The sequence below is a fragment of the Symphalangus syndactylus genome, chromosome 2, assembly GCF_028878055.3.
Source record: "Symphalangus syndactylus isolate Jambi chromosome 2, NHGRI_mSymSyn1-v2.1_pri, whole genome shotgun sequence".
Taxonomy (NCBI): domain Eukaryota; kingdom Metazoa; phylum Chordata; class Mammalia; order Primates; family Hylobatidae; genus Symphalangus; species Symphalangus syndactylus.
Genome location: NC_072424.2, coordinates 36,662,626 through 36,684,560, shown reverse-complemented (window position 1 = coordinate 36,684,560; position 21,935 = coordinate 36,662,626). Strand labels below are relative to the sequence as shown.

The window sequence follows — 21,935 nt, the reverse complement described above, 5'->3', positions numbered from 1 at the left end:
ATAAAGTATACTAGAAAAAAAAATATTTTCCTCCCAGGCAATCCTTCTTTTCCACTGCTGCTTCTATTCTTTCTCCTGGTACTTGTTCCAAATCCTCTCCAGTTTTCTCATGATACAGGAGTCCCAAGGAGAGGTTGGGATTTTCACAATTAATCTCATCACAAAGGATGAAGCAAACCAATCTACAGTGACAGAGGCACATCAGTGGTTGCCCAGGGATGAGGCACAGTGGGTGAAGGTGGTGAAGGAGATATGAGAGGATTCTAAGGAGATACAAGGAAACTTTTGGGGGGTGACGGATATGGTTATTATCCTGATCATTGTGATGGTTTCACATACGTACACATATGTCAAGACTTACTAAAATTTGTATAATTAACATGTGTGCAGTTTATATATCAATTATACTTCAATAAAGCTAATAAATTTGGGTTTTAAAAATAAGATAGTTTTACTGAGTGGCTGTTTCTGTGCAATCTACAGAGATTTTTCCTTAACCTTTATACTACAGGTAGAATTAACAAGGCCCTTATCCCAAACTTATAGGGACACGTGACTTCTTTCAGAAATAAGTTATACTTGCTATAGCTGGAGAGTACATTTTCAGTGAGCCAATCACCAAAAGATTTGCAAAAAAAGATTTTTATCTAATGCCCACTTCCACTTGTAAGTTATGCTAAAAATACATAGGTACACTAAGATTCCTTAAAATCCTGGACATCCTCAAATTACACAATGTTCTGGGATCCAAGTTCTTTTATTTGCTGCTGTCAATTCCCACCCACTCTTTCACCTCCTTCTCCCTGGCATTCAATGAATCCACAAGCCTCCCTATTCTCTCTCTCTCTCTCACACAAACATCAACAAAGGGCTGCTAACCAGCTTTACATTGAGATGAAATCTGAATTCCTAAAGGCAAAAAGGCCCACATGTACCTTCCTATTGCCTGAGAAGAGGAGGCTACTATATTTCTGTGCCACACAGGGCACCAAACAACTAGAGGAGAATCTTTTGTAGTCTTTTCCTCTTATATGCCAAAAGCTAGACAAATGGTGGAGAGAGGAGTAAAAAGAAAAGGCAGCTTACCCATGGAGTAGAGGTTGTCAAAGCTCTGGTGCATGCGGATAATCTCATAGTAAAGTTCATCATAGCTGCTGGGGGTTGGCAGAAATGTGTCGCCGTACGTGATAAACATATTAAATAGGTTCACAATCTAAAAAAGAAGGAAAGGCCCATATATAGGCATCAGGCTATGAAGACTAGAAATTATCAGTGGTATGCTGTAGCCAGCTCTTACTGTCTTGCAAGAGTTGACTGTAAAATTTTCAGGAATTTTGTAAGCCAGTTGTTAAACACAGGCATTATTAGAAATTTCACTCATATAAACTTATAGTTAAGTAAATTATATTAAAATGAAAGTAATAAATATTAAAAACTTATCACTTCCTAATTATTTTCTGCCTTTTACTATAACCTATGCTCTGGAGATTTATAACTATTATATCTGTGTGGTGGAAACGTCATATAATGGTGTGCTACTGCACATTGCTTGCCAACTCTGCATGACTCTGATGTCACACTGATAGCTTGAAATTGGCCATGGTGGGTGGAGCTCTACAATGAAAATCAGCAAATGCTATGAATCAAGACTTTTTTTCCCTCTAATGTTGAACATTTAAGAACACATTGTATAACATCCTAAGAAGATAGTCAAAATGCACAATGGCCTCCTTCTATCCCAAATAACCAGCCAGATAAGCAAGCATCTGTAACGTCCCTCAGAAACCAAGTGCAGCCATGATGGAACCTTCAGAGGGTTTGCTATTTACCAACATAGAGACCGCAGTAGTATACAGTAGTCTCTCAGCTGGGACCAAGGCTCACTATTCATACACAGAGATCTAACCTATACCCACCTCTGCCAGACAATATATTTTCATGAAGGAAAGAGAGTCATGCAGAGTTTGCCAAAGATATAGGTGAGAGTGGGTACCACCAGTCCAGATTCAGATCCAAAAAAATTATATAGGTCTGGTTCCCTCTATGGCTTAGTCCCCAGACCACCAGCTCCTGTTTCAAACCAGTGCATTTCTGCCTTAGCATATGGCTTCAGAAAAAGAAGTATTTGTTTTGATACTCACCATAAGGGCTAATGTAAAAATGTTGTGTTTGGCCAAAAGTACAGTCTCATTTGACATAAGGAACTTCAGCAAATTTATCAAGGCTTTAAAAAAAAAAAAAAAAGACATCAACAAGCTGTTCAAACCATGATTAATAAAGTTAAATAAAAACAGACTAGCTCTAAAAAAAATCCAGAGGGTTAAAGTGAGTAAGTCTCGGCCACCAAGGTCTTTTAAAAAGCATGTAAGGTAGGTATATTTGAGGAAAGCACTCACCTTCCCAAGCACGTGTCTGCTTATCCGATCATGGAAGGTTTTTAAATATCTACTTCTTTTTGCCACTTCTTAAATAGCAATTAAGCTCAGAAATTTGACTATAAAACTGACATCTTGGTGTTTCAAATTTACTCCCACATGGTGATTTCCCCATCAAATTTGCTCAATTTGCAGGTGAAAATGAGGGTCCCCCTTCCACCCTAGCTGCTAGCTTCTATTGTCATCAAGCTTTAGACATGTATCTGTTTCAGACATCATTGCTAAGAGGAAAATGTATCCATTCTAACTGGTCACCAGATATGGCAGCTATACTGTAGAACCTACAGCTGGGCTGCAGCGGTAGATGAGGAGAGCTCATAAAGAGAAAAAAAGCCCTTAACTGCTCTAACTATTCAAACAAAGTGAAGCTTGCGCTGACCTCTAGTGACAGTGACAACATTTACTGAAACCTCTTTCTGCTTGGCAATTCTTAATGAGGGGAGATATTCTTAAAACTCAAGCAATTTCAATAAAGAGACTGACTGCCAAGTCCCTAGTTAACGGTACAGCTTCAGACATTTTTGCAAATAAATATTAAGCATAAAAGAAGTTATCAGTTACCTTATACTCATTCACCTAGCACATTTTGTCCACGAAATGAGTCCTGCTTCTCTGCCCATCTCAGATAATGCTCCTGTACCTACCTCCCCTACTTGATGGGATACTATAAAGGGGTTCAGCAGCTGCAGGCAATCTGTGGTCCTTCTGTCTTCTCCCCCACAAACCCCCACCTTCCACAGACCCAAGAAAAGCCTTGACCTCTCTTTTTCTAGGACCATATCTGCTTCTTTGCCAGCAAAGAAGTTCATTCTCCCATGCTGTCAGAGTTTTGTGTGGTTTACTACTCTTAAAGAAGAGACGTGAGCTTTGATTTGGAACAGCAGGGAATGATGAGTAGGAGTGAGACTCTCCAGACTCCTGCTGCCTGCCACACAACACCCCTCACTCTCAATCCTTTAAAAGCACAGGTACAGTAAAGAAACAGCAGGCAAGGAAAGTACAAGAGGCTGGCTTCACCCACATTCTGTTTCTAAAGCCTGAATCTTCCCCTCAAATAGCAAAAAAGCCTTGCCAGGCATGAAGGAGATAGGCATCTTCATTTATAAACTCTTTACCCCGGCCCCAGCTTGAGTTCTCTGGGGTTTCATAATGAAAAGGCAAATGATAGGCAGCTGGCCCTTTTAATATGTCTGTTAAGTGATCAAGTGATCTGTTGGACTGGGGGGACAAAAAGCCTCTAAGGGAGCCCATTCAGGATCACACAACCTGCTTAGCTCCTACCAGGAGCACACAAATAAGGGGGCTAGCTAAAATTCACATAAAAATGACTAACCCAAACTTCCCTCCTTAAAGAAGATCACCTTGCTGAGTGAGCTACGTGGGGGCTGCCCACCCTGCCACCTAATCCCCAGAGTTTAGACAAGCCCTGTTAATGATACACTATCTGACAATCGGACTCTATAAACTCATAGAGGCGAGAGAAAGGGATGGGCAGCACGCATGGCGCTCTGCAAAACGTAATGGCTAGCGACAAAGCAGCATTTGCACACATCCCATCAACAAGGGCTTTTGTCCCCAGGACACACAGCACAGAGATGCAGCCTCAGCAGTGGCTATGTGGTAATTAAAGGGCAGGAAACCTGGAGGAAAGGATGCGGGAGCAATGATTTATTGCTCCTCTGCTGGACTACAGATAGTCTTGATCTCTGGGATTCAGAGTCCAGGATGACAAAGTGATAAATATTAGAGGAGGAAGAGAGCAATTCTGGCACAGGCAACCTGTGTCCCAACTGCCACAGACATTAGCGGAGCCAGAGTATTGAAAGGGAGAGTCCAGTACCGCAATACTCTGAGAGTCAGTGCCAGAGCGGCTTGTATTCTGCCCCTGAAAATGCAGGTCAGATATTCTGCTCCTCCAAGAACCAAGGTCTTCTCACTTGGAAGTAAGAATTCTCTACAGGGGCCAGGTGCGGTGGCTCACGCCTGTAATCCTAGCACTTTGGGAGGCCGAGGCAGGCAGATTGCCTGAGTTCAGGAGTTCGAGAACAGCCTGGGCAACACGGTGAAACCCTGTCTCTACTAAAATACGAAAAATTAGCTGGGCGTGGCAGTGTGCACCTGTAGTCCCAGCTACTCGAGAGGCTGAGGCAGAAGAATTGCTTGAACCCGGGAGGCGGAGGTTGCAGTGAGCCGAGATCACACCACTGCACTCCACCCTGGGCGACAGAGCAAGACTCCTTCTCCAAAAAAAAAAAAAAGAATTATCTACAGGGAATTTAACAGGCAACTAAAATGAAGCCTCTGACATCATAGATGGTAATTCTTCAAGAGAGAATGTCCCAAATATCCCATGAAATAGTGCTTTTCTCCATCATCATCTCCCTGACTTTGCACTCACTATATCAACTGTTCAGTGTATAACACACCACTACACACAGATTCTAGCCTCTGACCTGATATGATGGGAGTTTTAAGTCTGTGAGGCTTTGACATAGCTGATTATAGATTTTTAGAGCTAGAAAATACCTTAGGTCATTTAATCCAATTTCCTCATTTTTAGATAAGAAAACTCCATGCCCCATTCCACCCTCACCCCAAACTAGCTGGTGACTAAGCTGGGACTAGAACCTGGTCACCTGTTTAGTGTTCTTTCTACCATGACATTAAGAAGATAAACAAGCCGGGTACGGTGGCTCATGCCTGCAATCCCAGCACTTTGGGAGGCTGAGGCAGGCGGATCATGAGGTCAGGAGTTCGAGACCAGCCTGGCCAAGATGGTGAAACGCCGTCTCTACTAAAAAATACACAAATTAGCCAGGCACGGTGGCGGGCACCTGTAATCCCAGCTACTCGTGAGGTTGAGGCAGAAGAATCGCTTGAACCCAGAAGGCGGAGTTTGCAGTGAGCCGAGATCACACCACAGCACTCTAGCCTGGGCGACAGAGCAAAACTCCATCTCAAAAAAAAAGAGAAGATTAAACAAAGGTGCGAGATCAAGTTGAATGTTAAAGTGGGGAGTGGGGTTACAGCTTACTATAAATGGTGTGCTTAGACCTGCTGACTATACTGTTATCAGCACTTCTCTAGACTCTGGTTTATAACTTTCTCCACCTGTCAGCTGCTCTATGTCATTTTCACGTATTTGGTCCCCGTTTTCCCTTGGTCCTCAGCTACCTGTTAAAGTACAAGTATTTAATACCTCATTATTGCCTTCCTGTCACTCACTGGCAACACAAAAAGACTCCCAGAAGCTTCGCTCAGCACGAGCCACCTCAGCAGGCCTCTCTGCCAGCTCCTTGGCCTGCTCTCTGCTGTCTTATCTACATCTCAGCTCTCACCTCCACCTCTCTATCCCTTGTGGCTTTCTCTCTTTTTTTTTTTTAAGCACATAACTATCAACTAAAACTGTTCCTAATTCCCTCAGTCAGAGTTGCCTTCTTCAAAATTAGGTACTGCCAATGGAAGATGATTGGATATGGACATTAAAGGGAGCCAAGATCCCCTTTCTTTAGGCAAAATCAGAACCAAAACAAAAAAAAATGGGTATAAACAATTAATAACCAGGTTTATTATAAACTATTATAGACTGAGCTTTGCACAGGGTTTATGCCAAAAAAGACAGGTTTAGGCCAAAGAAGAAAATGCCCTGTGTCAGGGGCAGTTTCAAGGACAGCAGAGAACTGGCACTCAGGATCTCAGTGCCAACACAGAGCTCACGCTAACAGGCTCCTGACTCACCCCCTCTACATACACACACACCTTTAGAAAACTGCCCTTGATCCACTTGTCCACTTGATGCCATCTGGGCACATGACCAGCCAAATTGTTCCAAGGACACTCACAGAAGTAGCAGTACATACAGGGAAGAATTAAGATAACTAAAACATAAGGGGATGACTGCATAAACATAGTACTGTTAATCAGTCATACATCTGTAAGACTTTGCAATCAAGTACAGTAAATGTTGTAGTCATTATGAAGATATGAGGGACAGGATGTACCATTTAATTTAATCCTTTGCCTTATCATGTTTCTCATTGTTAAATAATAGTTTCTAAAACGAAGTGGGGGAAAAGGGCTAACACAGGATTCTTCACCAAAGGCCTGACTCCTGGTCTGAGAGATTTCCAATGAAGCATGACCTTATGGTATAGAAACTTAACACTGTGTAAACAGCTTTGCTCATTAGGTGAGCAATGGCTGCTCACTCCCTCAAAACAGAATGGCATAGCTTGTTGCAGAGAATATCCTTTTGGGTAAGGGCAAGCTTGGTAGTTGAGACTTTCCAAACCTTAAGAGATAATGCCCATGGGCCCATACTCCACATCCCTGGGAATGGGCTGTCCCAAAATACCAACGCGAAGACATATATCACAGAGGAATGCATCATTTCCTCCAGAAGAGTGACAACAACTACAAGTTAATAACTGTGTCCAGAAGCTCACACAGAGCATCTCAAACTTTCCTTTTTTTTTTTTTTTTTTTTACCCTCTTATCTGATACCTTAAAAAAAGACACTTAACTACAGAAATCACCTTCCTAAAACTGCATTCACCTCTTTTCAAAGTGAGAAACACCATGGTCATAAATGGCAGGAAAGGTAACACTTAGTAGGTGCTTGCTAGGTGCTAGATATTATGTAAAGCACTTAAAGTATATTCTTCTCACTGAATCCTCTTAACTATCTGATGAAGTAGGTATTATTGTTCCCATTTTACAGATGAGCAAATCAAAATTCAGAAAGGTTAAATAAATTACCCAAAGCCAATATGCTGGTTAGAGCTAAACTGCATTAAGGACAAATCATGCTGGGGAGAAGAAGGTCTCTGAACTCCCACTGCTGAGGTCTATGAAACTGTATTGGATCCACCCAAACTTCAATTTAAAAAATATTTGTTGGGGATACAGGAGCTATCTAGGGCCAATATCTATATTTGCCACCAAAAACCATACTTTGATCACAATTCCACTGATTAGCCCCTCACATAACAAAGTGACCAAAAGAAAAATCCTATAAGCTCAGAGTACATCTCCTTTTTTTTTTTTTTTTTTTGAGACAGAGCTCAACTCTGTCACCCAGACTGAAGTGCAGTGGCGTGATCCTGCCCTACTGCAACCTCCACCTCCCGGGTTCAAGAGATTCTCCTGGCGTAGCCTCCCAAATAGCTGGCATTACAGGAACCCATCACCATGCCTGGCTAATTTTGCATTTTTTTTTTTTTTTTTGAAACAGAGTCTCACTCTGTTGCCCAGGCTGGAGTGCAGTGGCACGATCATGGCTCACTGCAACCTCCACTTCCCGGGTTCAAGCCATTCTCCTGCCTCAGCCTCCCGAGTAGCTGGGACTTACAGGCACCTGCCACCACACCTGGCTAATTTTTTGTATTTTTTATTTCACTGCGTTAGCCAGGATGGCCTCCATCTCCTGACCTCGTGATCCGGCTGCCTCGGACTCGGCCTGCCAAAGTGCTGGGATTACAGATGTGAACCACCGTGCCCGGCCATTTTTGTATTTTTAGTAGAGATGGGGTTTCACCATGTTGGCCAGGCTGGTCTCGAACTCTTGACCTCAGGTGATCCACCCGCCTCAGCCCTACAAAGTGCTGACATTACAGGCGTGAGCCACTGTGCCTGGCCAATTTACTTATTTATTTTTATTTTTTATTTATTTATTTTTGTTTTTGAGATGGGGTTTTGCTCTTGTTGCCCAGGGTGGAGTGCAATGGCATGATCTCGGCTCTCAGCAACCTCTGCCTCCTGGGTTCAAGCGATTCTCCTGCCTCAGCCTCCCGAGTAGCTGGGATTACAGGCATGGGCCACTGCACCTGGCTGTCTCCTGGTAGTAGTTTTAAAAGGTCAACTTAAAATAAGGTGGTAGTAGGCTATTGACCTACTTATTTTATGCCATTCCCCTTTCGTTAAAGTAGGGCTTCTCTTTTTCTTTTCTTTTTTTTTTTTTTTTGAGATGGAGTCTCACTCTGTCGCCCAGGCTGGAGCGCAGTGGCGTGATCTTGGCTCACTGCAAGCTCCGCCTCCCGGGTTCACGCCATTCTCCTGCCTCAGCCTCCCAAGTAGCTGGGACTACAGGCGCCCGCCACCACGCCCGGCTAATTTTTTGTATTTTTAGTAAAGATGGGGTTTCACCGTGTTAGCCAGGATGGTCTCGATCTCCTGACCTCGTGATCCGCCCACTTCGGCCTCTCAAAGTGCTGGGATTACAGGCGTGAGCCACCGTGCCCAGCAATTTTTGCATTTTTAATAAAGACAGGGTTTCGCCACATTGGCCAGACTGGTCTCAAACTCCTGACCTCAAGTGATCTGCCCGCCTTGGCCTCCCAAAGTGCTAGGATTACAGGCATGAGCCATCCCGCCTGGCCAGCTCAGAGTACATGTCTCTAAATGTCTCAGGACTTCACTCCACTGGCCTAAGATAATTAAACCCACACAATCTCAAAAAAACAAGAGATTGCAGGAACTCAAGTATTTGTACACCCATGTTTACAGCAGCATCATTCACAACAGCCAAAAGGTGGAAGCAACCCAAATGTCCATCGACAGATGAATGAATAAACAAAATATGGTATATACATATGGCAGAATATTACTCAGCCTTAAAAAGGAAGAAAATTCTGACAACATAGATGAACCTTGAAGATATTATTCTAAGTGAAATAAACCAGTTACAAAAGGACAAATGCTGTTTAATTCCACTTAAATGAAATACCCAGAGGAATCAAATTCAGAATTAGTGGTTACCAGGGTCTGGCATGAGGGGGAATTAAGAATTATTGCTGGCCGGACATGGTGGCTCACACCTGTAATCCCAGCACTTTGGAGGCTAAGGAAGGTGGATTACCTGAGGTCAGGAGTTCAAGACCAGCCTGCAACATGGTGAAACCCCCGTCTTTACCAAAAAAAAAAAAAATTAGCCTGGCTTGGTGGTGCACACCTATATAGTCCCAGCTACCCGGGAGGCTGAGGCAGGAGAATCACTTGAACCCAGAGGCGGAAGTTGCAGTGAAACAAGATCGCACCACTGCACTCCCACCTGGGAGACAGAGTGAGACTCCATCTCAAAAAAAGAAAAAAAAAAAAAGTTACTGTTTAATGAGTACTGAGTTTCAGTTTGGGAAGATAAAAAAAAAGTACTGGAAATGGAACATAGTGATGGCTGCACAATGTGAATACACTTAATGCCACTGAACTGTATGGTTAAACATAGTTACAATGATAAATTTTATGTTTATTTTACCCCAATTAAAAAGAAAAACAAAAGGTCAATGTTTTTCTTCCCACAGACACTCTCAATGGCCTCACAAACACTCCAGTCTCTCTGTAACCTCTGCATAACTGACTGGCTGACATTCACATCAAAGTACACCATACTGAGTACAGGGACAAACATACAAAGATGCTTCCTCACTGATAGGTAAAAGGAAAGGAGCCAAATATACTGAATCAACAGACAGCCCACGAACTTGAGCAGGAATGCAAATTCAAAACGAACCCCAGGCAGCCTTGAAGGCAACACTGCGGCAATCTTCAAAATAATCACCAAAGTTCACCATCCAAACTAACAATGCACTAAGTACCAACACTATCCTACAAAATCCTCAGGGACTCTGGGTTTGACTCCTAATCCTTGCTGTTTCATCTGTTATACTTAATGAGGCTCCAAGTACTCTTACTCTGCACCAAGTGAAGAACTGAGAAATTACTGCAGTAAAATATTTGAGGTATTATATTACACATTAAATACGTTTAAGTTGTAGGGAAGTGAGTGCTCAATACACACTCATTTCTTCATTGGCAAGTCTTTCATACTAGGCTCCTTGAAAACTTAGTTTCTGGGCTCTTTTTCAGGAACTCCAAATTGGCTACAACTGCTGTCTCTTTTGACTCTGTACTAGAGGCAACTATCAGTCTCACACTCAGCTTCAGCCCATGTTCCCTTCCTTGGGGAGTCCTGTGCATCATATTTGGTGAAAGAGTATGACAACAGTGTGTAGAGTTCTGACTTTTCTGCATGCAGATGCAGGTGGAACATAGAAGAGTGTACAGGTTCTGGGAAGCTGAGCCAGGACCAGGCACTCTGATGGTTCTCAGAGTGAATCCTAGAGGCAGAGGCAGAGGCAGACAATCTTTTTTCTTTTTCTTTTTTTTTTTTTTTTTTTAAGACAGAGTCTCACTCTGTCACCCAGGCTGGAGTGCAGTGGCGCAATCCTGGCTCACTGCAACCTCCACCTCCCGGGTTCAAGCGATTCTTGCGCCTTAGCTTCCCGAGTAGCTGGGATTACAGGCATGCACCACCACACCTGGCTAATTTTTGGTTTGGGTTTGTTTTTGTTTTTGTTTTTGTTTTTGAGACAGGCTGGAGTGCAATGGTGTGATCTTAGCTCACTGCAACCTCTGCCTCCCAGGTTCAAGCAATTCTTCTGCCTCAGCCTCCCAAGTAGCTGGGATTACAGGAGCCTGCCACCACGCCTGGCTAATTTTTGTATTTTTAGTAGAGACAGGGCTCCACCAGGCTGGTCTCGAACTCCTGACCTCAGGTGATCTGCCAGCCTTGGCCTCCCAAAGTGCTGGGATTACAGGTGTGAGCCCCTGCGCCCAGCCCACCCTAATTTTCAAATAGGAAGGGTTGAATACAATCCATCTGAGAATCCTGCCATCTTACACAGCGCCCCGAACACACACCCCACAAGGAACCTTTTTTGCAGAGCTGTTCCTAGCATTAATACACAATGAGGACTTTCCCAGAATTTTTTCTATCCTGCTTTGAATTCAGGAGGAGGGAAAAAAGGTAGCAGCAAATTGTGTTGCCATGTAGCAGTAGAATGAATAATGGATATGAGAACTTCTCCAGGACTAAAACCTGTCCCCCACATTAAGGTAAACCAGGTGCAGAGAGGAACAAGCCAACCATAAGAAGACACAATTAAATGGTAGCTCAGGCGCCTGCCTCAAAAAAAGGAGAGGGGAGGCTTAATTACAAAACCGAGTGAATGACATTTAAATAAGATTAAAAACAGGAAGGAGACAGCCTCAAGGAGAGCACAAATAAATGTCTCCAAAGAATCAGGTCATAGAAAGCTGTCTATTTGAGCAGCTTTTACATGCTATGAAGACAAACAGCAAAGACAACACTCACCCAGACTCGATTTTGTGACCTGGCATGGAGCTAGGATTAGGCACCACAGAACCCAAATCAAAACCTGGTCATTAGGAGAGATGGATAATTTCACAGTGACTGATAAAAGAATAATATTACCATCTCAGTTGCTTAGGAGAGAAGTCAAGAAACTCAAAGGACACGATGAAAATAGCACTAGTGTCACAAGCTCATGCCACCAAAACCCTGGAGGCACTATAAACTCTAGCCAATTCCAGCATCTCTGGACAAAATCACCAATTACCCAGGGACATTGCCAGCAATCAGCAGGCTGTCAATCAGCAGAGTAGTGCAGGAGAGAATCTGAAGCCAACATCTGGCAGTAGAATAATTTAAAAATACTCAGCCAGACGCGGTGGCTCAAGCCTGTAATCCCAACACTTTGGGAGGCCAAGGTAGGTGGATCACAAGGTCAGGAGTTCAAGACCAGCCTGGCCAACATGGTAAAAGCCCGTCTCTACTAAAAATACAAAAATTAGCCAGGCATGGTGGTGTGCGCCTGTATTCCCAGCTACTCGGGAGGCTGAGGCAGGAGAATTGCTTGAACCCAGGAGGCAGAGGTTGCAGTGAGCTGAGATCGCGCCACGGCACTCCAGCCTGGGCTACAGTGCAAGACTCCGTCATGGGGGGACCGGGGTGGGGGGAACAACTCTAGGTGGCTTTTCAGAATACAGGCATCTGTCTGGCTGCAAGCCTAAGCACTTCACTGACACAGAGGCCAAAGAAATAAACAAGAAAATGAAATGGCTCTGGCTGTATGCTATCAGCCTCTCCAGGTGAACAGAGCACACAAGTCAGTATGTCAACAGCCTGCACTGACTAAAGGTTCCACATTCCTCTAAATGAGTCAGAAATAGAACAAATCCTTTCTTTAAACGGAAATCTGCTTCCATCCTTACCATTTTCCTTGCAGTCAATGTGTATCTGCTAAAAAAATAGTAATAATAAGGTTCTCAACCATCTTCCATTCCCCATTTTCTTGCAGACAATGCAAACCTCACAATTAGCACCCACCCTCTTCTTTTTCATGAAAATGAGTTTCCACATGAAAGTTCCCAGATCCTAGACTTTGGGAAATGTAGGGTCCCTGTGCAGCTGCCTCTAACCAAGCATGCTCAGGAGCCACTGCCTTCTTCTAGGGCCCTATACCACCTGCTCCTTTCCCCCCAACGTTTCCCAAATGAGTGACAGCCAAAATCACCCTTTAAGAAATCTAAAAGTCAATGAGACCATGTCTCAGTGGAGCCATGTGACACAGAACCAATAACTTTACTTTTTGCCAAAATGAGGTAGGACCAATAACAGACTTGTCTTGCTCCCTCGAGATCCAGAGAAGGATGATACCTTATGAAACCACATGATATGTCCCTTTGAAACTAATATAGGCAGAGTAACCAAAAGCACAGCTAATCCTTCCCCGGTCCCTTTTACTTGACAAAATGCTCATGGGCCTATGAGAGTTGACATTTTTCTGGATAGGAAGTGACTGCATGCACAGAGAAAAGAACAAAGTGATTTCTTGCTCTTTTGGGGGCTTTTACGTGGGAATCTTTTTCTCCCTGTAACAGGCTAAACCTGTTAGAGATTCTTATCTTTTGCTTTTGCCAAGTTTCTGAGGGGATGAGAGAAAGATTCAAAATAGTGTAAATTTTGGATTCAGCCAAATGTAGTGATTTGAAAGGGAAAAAAGCTTCCTGGCATTCCTTTTTAGTCCTTGGGCTTTCTATACTGCTGTAGAGAATATTTCATAACTACATTATAGAACCAGAAAGATACCTTCTAATGCCCCTGAATTAGAACATTCTAATTTTGAAAGGAATTGATCACCCATAGAGGAAAAAAGGCTCTCTATTTTTGCATATGGAAGCTAGAGCAGTCTTAATTAGGCACATCAGCCTAGAATATATCTTGTGACATATTTGCCTAAATCAGAGAAAATTTAGCGGAATGAGGAAGAGCAATTTTAAAAACAAGATAGAAATAGCAGCTGCCAAAATTCCCCTTCCCATCTACTCTAGTTTTTACTGCCATGTTCTTTCCCGCCTGGATACTCTCTTCAAAACTAAAAGAAGCAATGTTGTAGAGTTATATAAGATGTCATCATTGGAGGAAGCTGGGTGAAGGGTACATGAAACTCTACATACTATTTTTGCAACTTCCTGTAAGTCTATAATTACATCAAAATTAAAAGTTTAAAAAAGAAACTAAACTAAAACAAGCACACAATGAAAAGTTCAAAGGATAGTTTCTCAAAATCAAGAGGGGCTGCTGAACTATCAAAGCTACATCTACACAAGAACTGCCAGATAAATCTATGGCTTGAGTCAGCCTTTCTCTTGAAAAATTTCAGTCCTGTATGGCAACACTTAAAAGTAAAACAAGCTTCCAACGAAAGGCTCTCAATTGCCAGTCTTGAGATGTACCTAACCTAGAAGGCATAGGCCTCTGCCAGTAATGGGAGAGCCAGCTGGATCCAGAACGCTGTGATACTCCCTGGGTTTTCCATTTTTCCCAGTAGATATCTAAAAGGTCAGGCCATGTACAATTTCTTTTTCACAAAGCTGTGAATGCTTTGGATGTTACTTAGCACAGTGAAGCTGAACAGATTGTTCTGGGGGCTTAGGGGGCCTTTCTTCCTGCAGGGAGTCAAATGTTGCTTAGTGATCTGTGTCTGAGCATAGGAGTCAGGAACTCTTAAGTTCTAATCATGACTGTTTAGTGTCTGGTTCCATGATCCTTAGCAAGTCACTTAACCCTTCTATATCTCTACTCCCTTCCCCAACAAATGGGGATAAAAATAATGCCTTATCACTGGGATGTGGCAGAGTGAAAGGGTAACAACTGTGATCCATAGATAAATGTCGAATATAAAATGTCAGTATAAATCTGCCTTTAAATCAACCCATGTTTTCAGACAAAGGAAAGTCATACTATTTAAATGCAGCCTGCCCCTCCAATGCCCCTTCTTCGTGCAGTGGAAGTAAAATAAGCTGACTCCATGAAGCTCTGTTCAAGTATTTCTCTCTCCAACAACTACACGCTTCTCTCTGCACATCCTGCTCAATCTTTGCTTAATGGCTTAGAAACCATCAAAGTTTCCATTTTTACTTGGTTAAAAGCAATCCATGCATCTGTGGGTAAGGAAGAATGAGAAAAACAAAAGAAATTACTAACTACTCTCTTTCATATCAACAAATCAAATAAACTAAGGTGGATGGCTGGCCCTATCAAAGGTGATGATGTCAGCTCAACAGAAACATTAACGACATCCTACTGGGTTCTATTATTATTATTATTATTCGGCTCAAATACAACATTGTGCTGCTTTTGGAGAATGTTGATCCATCATTAATGAAAATCCTACATATCCATTCATCCATTTATTTGTTCATCCAAATGTTACCTGAGTTCCTATTAAAAAGCTAAGTAGGCCGGGTGCTGTGGCACATGCCTATAATCCCAACAATTTGGGAGGCCAAAGCAGGCAGATCACCTGAGTCCAGGACTTCAAGACCAGCCTGGGCAACATGATGAAACCCTATCTCTAAAAAAAAAAAAAAAAATACAAAAATAAGCCAGGCATGGTGGTACACATCTATAGTCCCAGCTACTTGAGCGGCTGAGGTGGGAGGATCCACTGGGCCCAGGAGGTCGAGACTGCAATGAGCCATGATTGTGCCACTGCACTCCAGTCTGGGCAAGACCCTGTCTCAAAAAATAAATAAATAGCCAAGCAGTCTGCTGGAGATGTAACAATGATTACAAAACAGGCTCTGCCCTCCAGGAACTTTTTTGAGAGGAAATATAGATATTTAAACAAATCATTGTAAAAACATATGAAATTAGCTGGGGCATGGTGGCTTACACCTATGGTCCCAGCTGCTCAGGAGGCTGAGTTGGGAGGATCACTTGAGCCCAGGAGACAGAGGTTGCAGTGAACTGAGATTGTGGCACTGCACTCCAGCCTGGGCAACAGAGTGAGACTCTGTCTCCAAAAAAAACAAAAAAAGCAAACATAGCAAAACAATGTGATACACTAAAATAGGGGCCCAATATGCTATAGAAAACACTCCGAAAATAAGACATAGTGAACAAAATGGTCTATAGCCTCAAGAAGTGCAAAGGAGATTGCTAACCTAAAGTTCCCAGTAGGAGCGCAGTGTGACTAGTAAATAAGGAAAAAATATTGGCCGGGCACAGTGGCTCACACCTGTAATCCCAGCACTTTGGGAGACAGAGGAGGGCAGATCACCTGAGGTCAGAAGTTTGAGGCCAGCTTGGCCAACATGGTAAAACTCCATCTTTACAAAAGTTAGCCAAGCATAATGGTGTATGCCTTTAAGTCCCAGCTACTTGGGGCGGGGGCTGAGGTGGGAGGATTGTTTGAACCCACAATCACACCACTGCTCTCCAGCCTAGGCAACAGAGTGAGACTCTTTCTCAAAAAGAAAAAAAATTACCTAGATACTAAGATGTTCTGTGAGAACAGGATTAATTGGGAGGTTGTGGAACTTAAAATTAAGACAGAGGTTTTTGACAGAAGATGATGGAGGGGCTTCAGAGGATCCAGAAACTCTGTGAAACTATATGCAAAATATGTATGTGCAAATGGACATTTTTTCTGGATACAAAGATGACTGTAGCTTTCATTCTATTCTCAAAAGTAAAGAACTATTTCAGTATGATCTTATCCCAAAACCCAGTGTTCTACCTCTATCAGTGGAGAGTTTTAAGATCTAATCTTTTACTCAGACTGGGAGATTTGGGTTGCCTAGACATCAGAGAAGAGCTTTCAAACTTTCTATAATGTGGTGAAAAACAGTGATTGCTGAAAACAGAGCAATGCAGAGCAACAGGACTTTTTCCTTTCCATATTCTAGTTAAAATTAGCCTAAATATATTTTCCTATATACTCAGATATCATGGTGACACGCATCATAGAAACAGACAGTGGCAGCAGGGAATAGGTCAGGGCTCATATCTGTAAAACCAACTAGGAAAAGCTTATCAGGCAAGATTGAACCCCCAACTAATACAGCTGGCTCCTCCTTGTCCATAAGATCACACCTGTAAATTCGTTATAGGAATCTGGGGACCTCTGGCTACCTCCCCAATAATAACAAAGAGCTAATATAGTCAAACAGCATAGAAATAAAAATCAGCAATGAAGTACAGTGATACTAAACACCCACATTCTAAACTACGTCTGGACCCTAGACGATTGCTTCCTAGATAACCAAGGGCTTTTGTGTGTCCAGTCTAATAACACATGCCTTACCAGTCTTATAAATAACATTTCATTACAGTTTGCAGCACATGTATGGCAAAGGATATATACACATAAGCATATTTGCCACGATGAGTTTCACACAGCTCCCTCAAATCCCTAAGTCTAGAAGGCAAAGAAAGAGTGAAAACATGGGCAATCCAACATATGAGGGGTAGTGCCTGCTAAGAGGTAGGTGGATAGACACACTTGTATTCACAGAATGCAATATTATACACTATTACGGGCTCTGACTGCATGGGATGCAACATTGTTTTGCAGCTTTCCTTAATGCCTGCTGCTCTGCATCTCACTGTATGCTCCACATATGAATACACGGAGCCAGCATACCAGGAGGGCTCACCCAGCCTATACAGGAAAAGGAGCTAACGTCACTTAGCAGAGAACTCCAGTACAAATGTCTAGATGCCTTCGTGACAAGCAATGGTCCATGCCTAAGGACACTCATATGTACTTCCCCTCAACTCATCAAGGGCCTTAGACTGTCATGCAATCAGTCCTGAGAATAGGACATAATTATAAATAGAGCTGAAAGTTCTGAAAGACACAATGTCAACTGACCAACACAGAATAAAGAATGGCCTTCTTCTTCACCATTTCCTAGTGAGAAGAGCAAAATGCTGAGTCAGAAAAGATAAATATAAAAGACATTTTTAAATCTCTTTAAAAGATAATCGCAGCCAGGCATGGTTACTCACACCTGTAATCCCAGCACTTTGGGAGGCTGAAGTGGGCGGATCACAAGGTCAGGAGTTCGAGACCATCCTGCCTAACACGGTGAAACCCCATCTCTACTAAAAATCCAAAAAAAATCAGCCAAGCGTGGTGGTGGGTGCCTGTAGTCCCAGCTACACGGGAGGCTGAGGCAGGAGAATGGTGTGAACCCGGGAGGCGGAGCTTGCAGTGAGCCGAGATCATGCCACTGCTCCAGCCTGGACGACAGAGCGAGACTCAGTCTCAAAAAAAAAAAAAAAAGAAAAGAAAAAAGATAATCACTTGTTTAAGCAAAAATGAGGACAACGTATTCTGGAGTTTATGACATACATAAAAAGTAAAATGCATGACTATAATAACACAAAGAACACTTCATACCAATAAAAGTGTCGATTCATCAAGAGAACAGAGGATACAAAATGGGGATAGGAGGAGAATAACAGGAAGCCCTGAGTCTCAGGAGACAGACCAGAATGAAGAGTAGAAGGCAATGTGGACAAGACAATGGAACAGGATAATGAGGAAGAGGACAACAGATCATGAGAATGAGAGAAAAGCCACAGAGATCACAGAGGCCACAGACAGAATAGCTAGGACAAAAAGGAAAGAAAATAGAATGAAAGAGAAAGTAAAACCAGAAGGGAATCAGAAGAGGCAGGCAGAAACAACTACTACTACCAACTTGTTTAGTACTACAATGTGTAATTTCATTCAAGTTATAGACATAAACCATTTGTACTTATTATAAATCCAACAACTGTACCAACATCTGAAGGTCTGCATCATTATTGTGTTTTCTCTTTAATCCTATGCTTTTAGAGCCTAATAATCATACAACTATCCATAGGCAACAATAATAGTCCTTTATATTAAAAGGAGGTGTTGCTACCTAAGAAATTCTACTGTTGGTCATTTCCATCTCTTTTGATCTCTCTTTAACTCTCCTGCCATTCTTTCAATCTCAAACTCTCACACAATCATACTCTCCTCTCCTAAAATATCAAAATGCCACTATTGCCACTTAGTGTTATTCTCCTACTCCCCCTTTACCACCATCAGCGGTAACTGCAAAAACTTGCTAATCCATTAATTAAAGATCTCTACTTCCTATTATGGAGGACTAAATTTAGAAAGCCAAATTGGGTTGGGAGGAAATCATGTGTCACAACAAGTGAGATGAATTCCATGGAAGGGGGCTGGGTTACTGGCCTGTTTCTTATAAAGCCTCTGACACTAACACACCCTATTCTGCTGAAAATACAGAGCAGCTCTCCCATGGGTGGGCAACCTTTCATCACTGGAATCATCTGGAGAAGATTTTATTGTACCATCAGGTCTCAAAAGCCACAGGACCTAGCAGCAAGCAACTGCCAAGACAAGGGAACATGTCTCCTCTGCTTTCCTGAAACCTCCAATTTAGTCACACAAAAGAAAGGGGTGGCAAGCCAGCATTAATTGTACCCTTAGAGAAGAGCCACTTCCCCCCTGCAGGGGTAGCAGTGACTTTACTGGGCTACCAAATGGTTACAAAGACAAAAGTAAACACTGTAATTTGCTGTTTTGTCTCTGGCACAGGGGGAGTGGTACAAGTGACACTGTCTGTAAACAGTAATAATGCCAGATGTAACACAAAGAACAGGATTCCCGCATCTCCCCACCCCGTCCCCATCCCTCCATCTCTCCCTATGACATTCCTGAGGAAACATACAGAAGCCTCCCTATAGTCCATATGTGGCTACCAAATGAAACCGAGTGAGAACCCAAGTTTGTACAGACTCCTCCTACCTCACTCTTACTCAAAGGAAGATTTACTGGAACACAAGAAATACTCAATTGTTTTTACCAGTTGACAAAAAATATAGGAAGGGGAAGGAACAAGGGACAAAGTAAAGAATAGACATGTGACACACCCAGGTCTGGATTCAAAAAAAGCTAAAATGTAAAAAAAAAAAAGACAAAAAGAGTAACTGAAAATAAAGGCATCCTAAACAAACCAAAAGGTTAAAAAACAAAAAATCCATCTTGAGCCCAGGCCTAGGGGCTCATAAAAGGTATAGAAAAAGGAGATGAATTCAACAGAGAAAGTTACCTGACCAGAGCTCCCGCCAGGTGTAATGCAGGCGTACCCGACATTTCTTCTGGTAGCAGAGCAGTTTGTGTACTACCTGGATGCAGCGTCTGTAACAGGGAAAGCAAAAAATGAGGGTAAGCCTGAGAATATAGTGCAACTCACCACAGATCCCTTCTTAGTGAGCCGGCTTTGCTAAGGCCACTAAAGACCCTGGATATGAATATGTATACATGCAAAAAAATACATAAAACTTCTGGCCGGGCACGGTGGCTCACACCTGTAACCCCAGCAATTTAGGAGGCCAAGGCAGGTAGATCATTTGAGGCTAGGAGTTCAAGACCAGCCTGGCCAACATGGCAACATGGCAAAACCCGTCTCTGCTAAAAGTACAAAAAAAAGCCTGGCGTGGTGGCACATGCCTGTAATCCTAGCACTTTGGGAGGCCGAGGCAGGCAGATCACAAGGTCAGGAGTTTGAGACCAGCTTGGCCAATATGGTGAAACCCCATCTCTACTAAAAATACAAAAATTAGCTGGGTGTGGTGGCGTGCACCTGTAGTCCCAGCTACTCGTTTGAGGCAGAAGAATCACTTGAACCCAGGAGGTGGAGGTTGCAGTGAGCCGAGATCGCGCCACTGCACTCCAGCCTGGGCAACAGAGCAAGAATACATCTTAAAAAAAAAAAAAAAAAAAATAGGCTGGGCACGGTGGCTTACACCTATAATCTCAGCACTTTAGGAGGCCGAGGTGGGCGGATCACAAGGTCAGGAGATCAAGACCATCCTGGCTAACAAGGTGAAACCCCGTCTCTACTAAAAATATACAAAAAATTAGCCCAGGGTGGTGGCGGGTGCCTGTAGTCCCAGCTATTCGGGTAGGGCGGAGGGGTGGCTGAGGCAGGAGAATGGCATGAACCCGGGAGGCAGAGCTTGCTGTGAGCCGAGATCGCGCCACTGCGCTCCAGCCTGGGTGAGAGAGTGAGACTCCGTCTCAAAAAAAAAAAAAAAAAAAGCCAGGTGTGGCGGCATATGCCTGTAGTCCCAGCTACTCAGGAGGCTGAGGCAGGAGAATCGCTTGAACCTGGGAAGCAAAGGTTGCAGTGAACCAAGATCGTGCCAGTGTACTCCAACCTGGGCGACAGGGCAAGACTGTCTCCAAAAAAAAAAAGAACTTCTGCCTTCTTCTAGTAGATTAATCAATCTCTCACTCTCTCTTTTTCTCTCTCTCACACACACACACACACGCAATCACACAATCACATACTGCTTGTGCTACCCATTCCCCTTATCAATGGGAAAAGGGTGCTATAACTACTTAGAAGTCAATAATCAATTAGGCGCCATTGACATCTTTCCCTTGAGTACCTTTCCAGGGAAAAAGGATAAACCAGTGGATCACAATTAAATTATTCCACTCAAAGTGGTATAGTGACATGGAATGCAAAAACACAAAATTAAAGACCTTAACTCTCTATATCTATCTGAATGTGGTTTTTATTTAAATTAAATTTTTAATTAAATATATAATTATGATACCAGTCTTACTTATAAATAAAATCTATTAAAAAATTAGCTGGGCATGGTGGCACATGCCTATAGTCCCAGCCACCCTGTAGGCATGTGCCACCATACCCAGCTAATTTTTTTTGTACTTTTAGTACAGATAGGTTTCACCTTGTTGGCCAGGTTGGTCTAGAACTCCTGGCCTCAAGTGATCTACCTGCCTCGGCCTCCCTAAGTTCTGGGATTACAGGCACGAGCCACCGTGCTCAGCCAGAAGTTGTTTCTTTTTCTTTCTTTTCTTTTCTTTTTTTTTTGCTGCAAACTGTAAAATTTAAATTCTATTTACATTAAAAGTTAAACTTAAAAATGCAGTTTGTCAGTTGTGCTAACCACCTTTCAAGTACTCAGTAGCTACATGTGGCTAATGGCTACTATAGTGAACACAAAAAAATATAGAACTTTTCTATTATCACAAAAGTTTCTACTGGACAGCATTCTGCTAGATCACTGGAATATTCAGGGTTATTCACATCTCAATGACATATATGTTTCTGAGAGTATTTCCAAATAAGCAGTTAGTAGCTTGAGGTTAAGATAAATGATATTTTTAAAAATTATAAACCTACCAAAAACATTTTTTTCATCTCTGACTGAGAAAGGATTTTGAAAGGTTAAAAAGCCAGATGAAATTATAAAGGTAAATACTGATGAAATTTACTTCCTAAAAATACAAATATTTTGTTTAATAAAAAAAA

The 21,935-nt window shown here is 42.6% G+C and overlaps 1 protein-coding gene across 9 annotated transcripts in view; it reads right to left on the bottom strand.

The window, feature by feature from the left end:
* ARMH3 (armadillo like helical domain containing 3) overlaps positions 1-21,935 on the bottom strand; it is a 220,289-nt gene that overhangs the window by 114,599 nt on the left and 83,755 nt on the right. For all 9 annotated transcript variants that reach the window (XM_055251146.2, XM_063627598.1, XM_055251194.2 and 6 more), the window contains 3 exons: positions 19,698-19,786; positions 2,142-2,224; positions 1,087-1,213 (listed from right to left, as the gene is read on the bottom strand). In XM_055251146.2, coding sequence (XP_055107121.2) covers positions 1,087-1,213; positions 2,142-2,224; positions 19,698-19,786 — 299 coding nt within the window. The remainder of the gene's footprint in view (positions 1-1,086; positions 1,214-2,141; positions 2,225-19,697; positions 19,787-21,935) is intronic.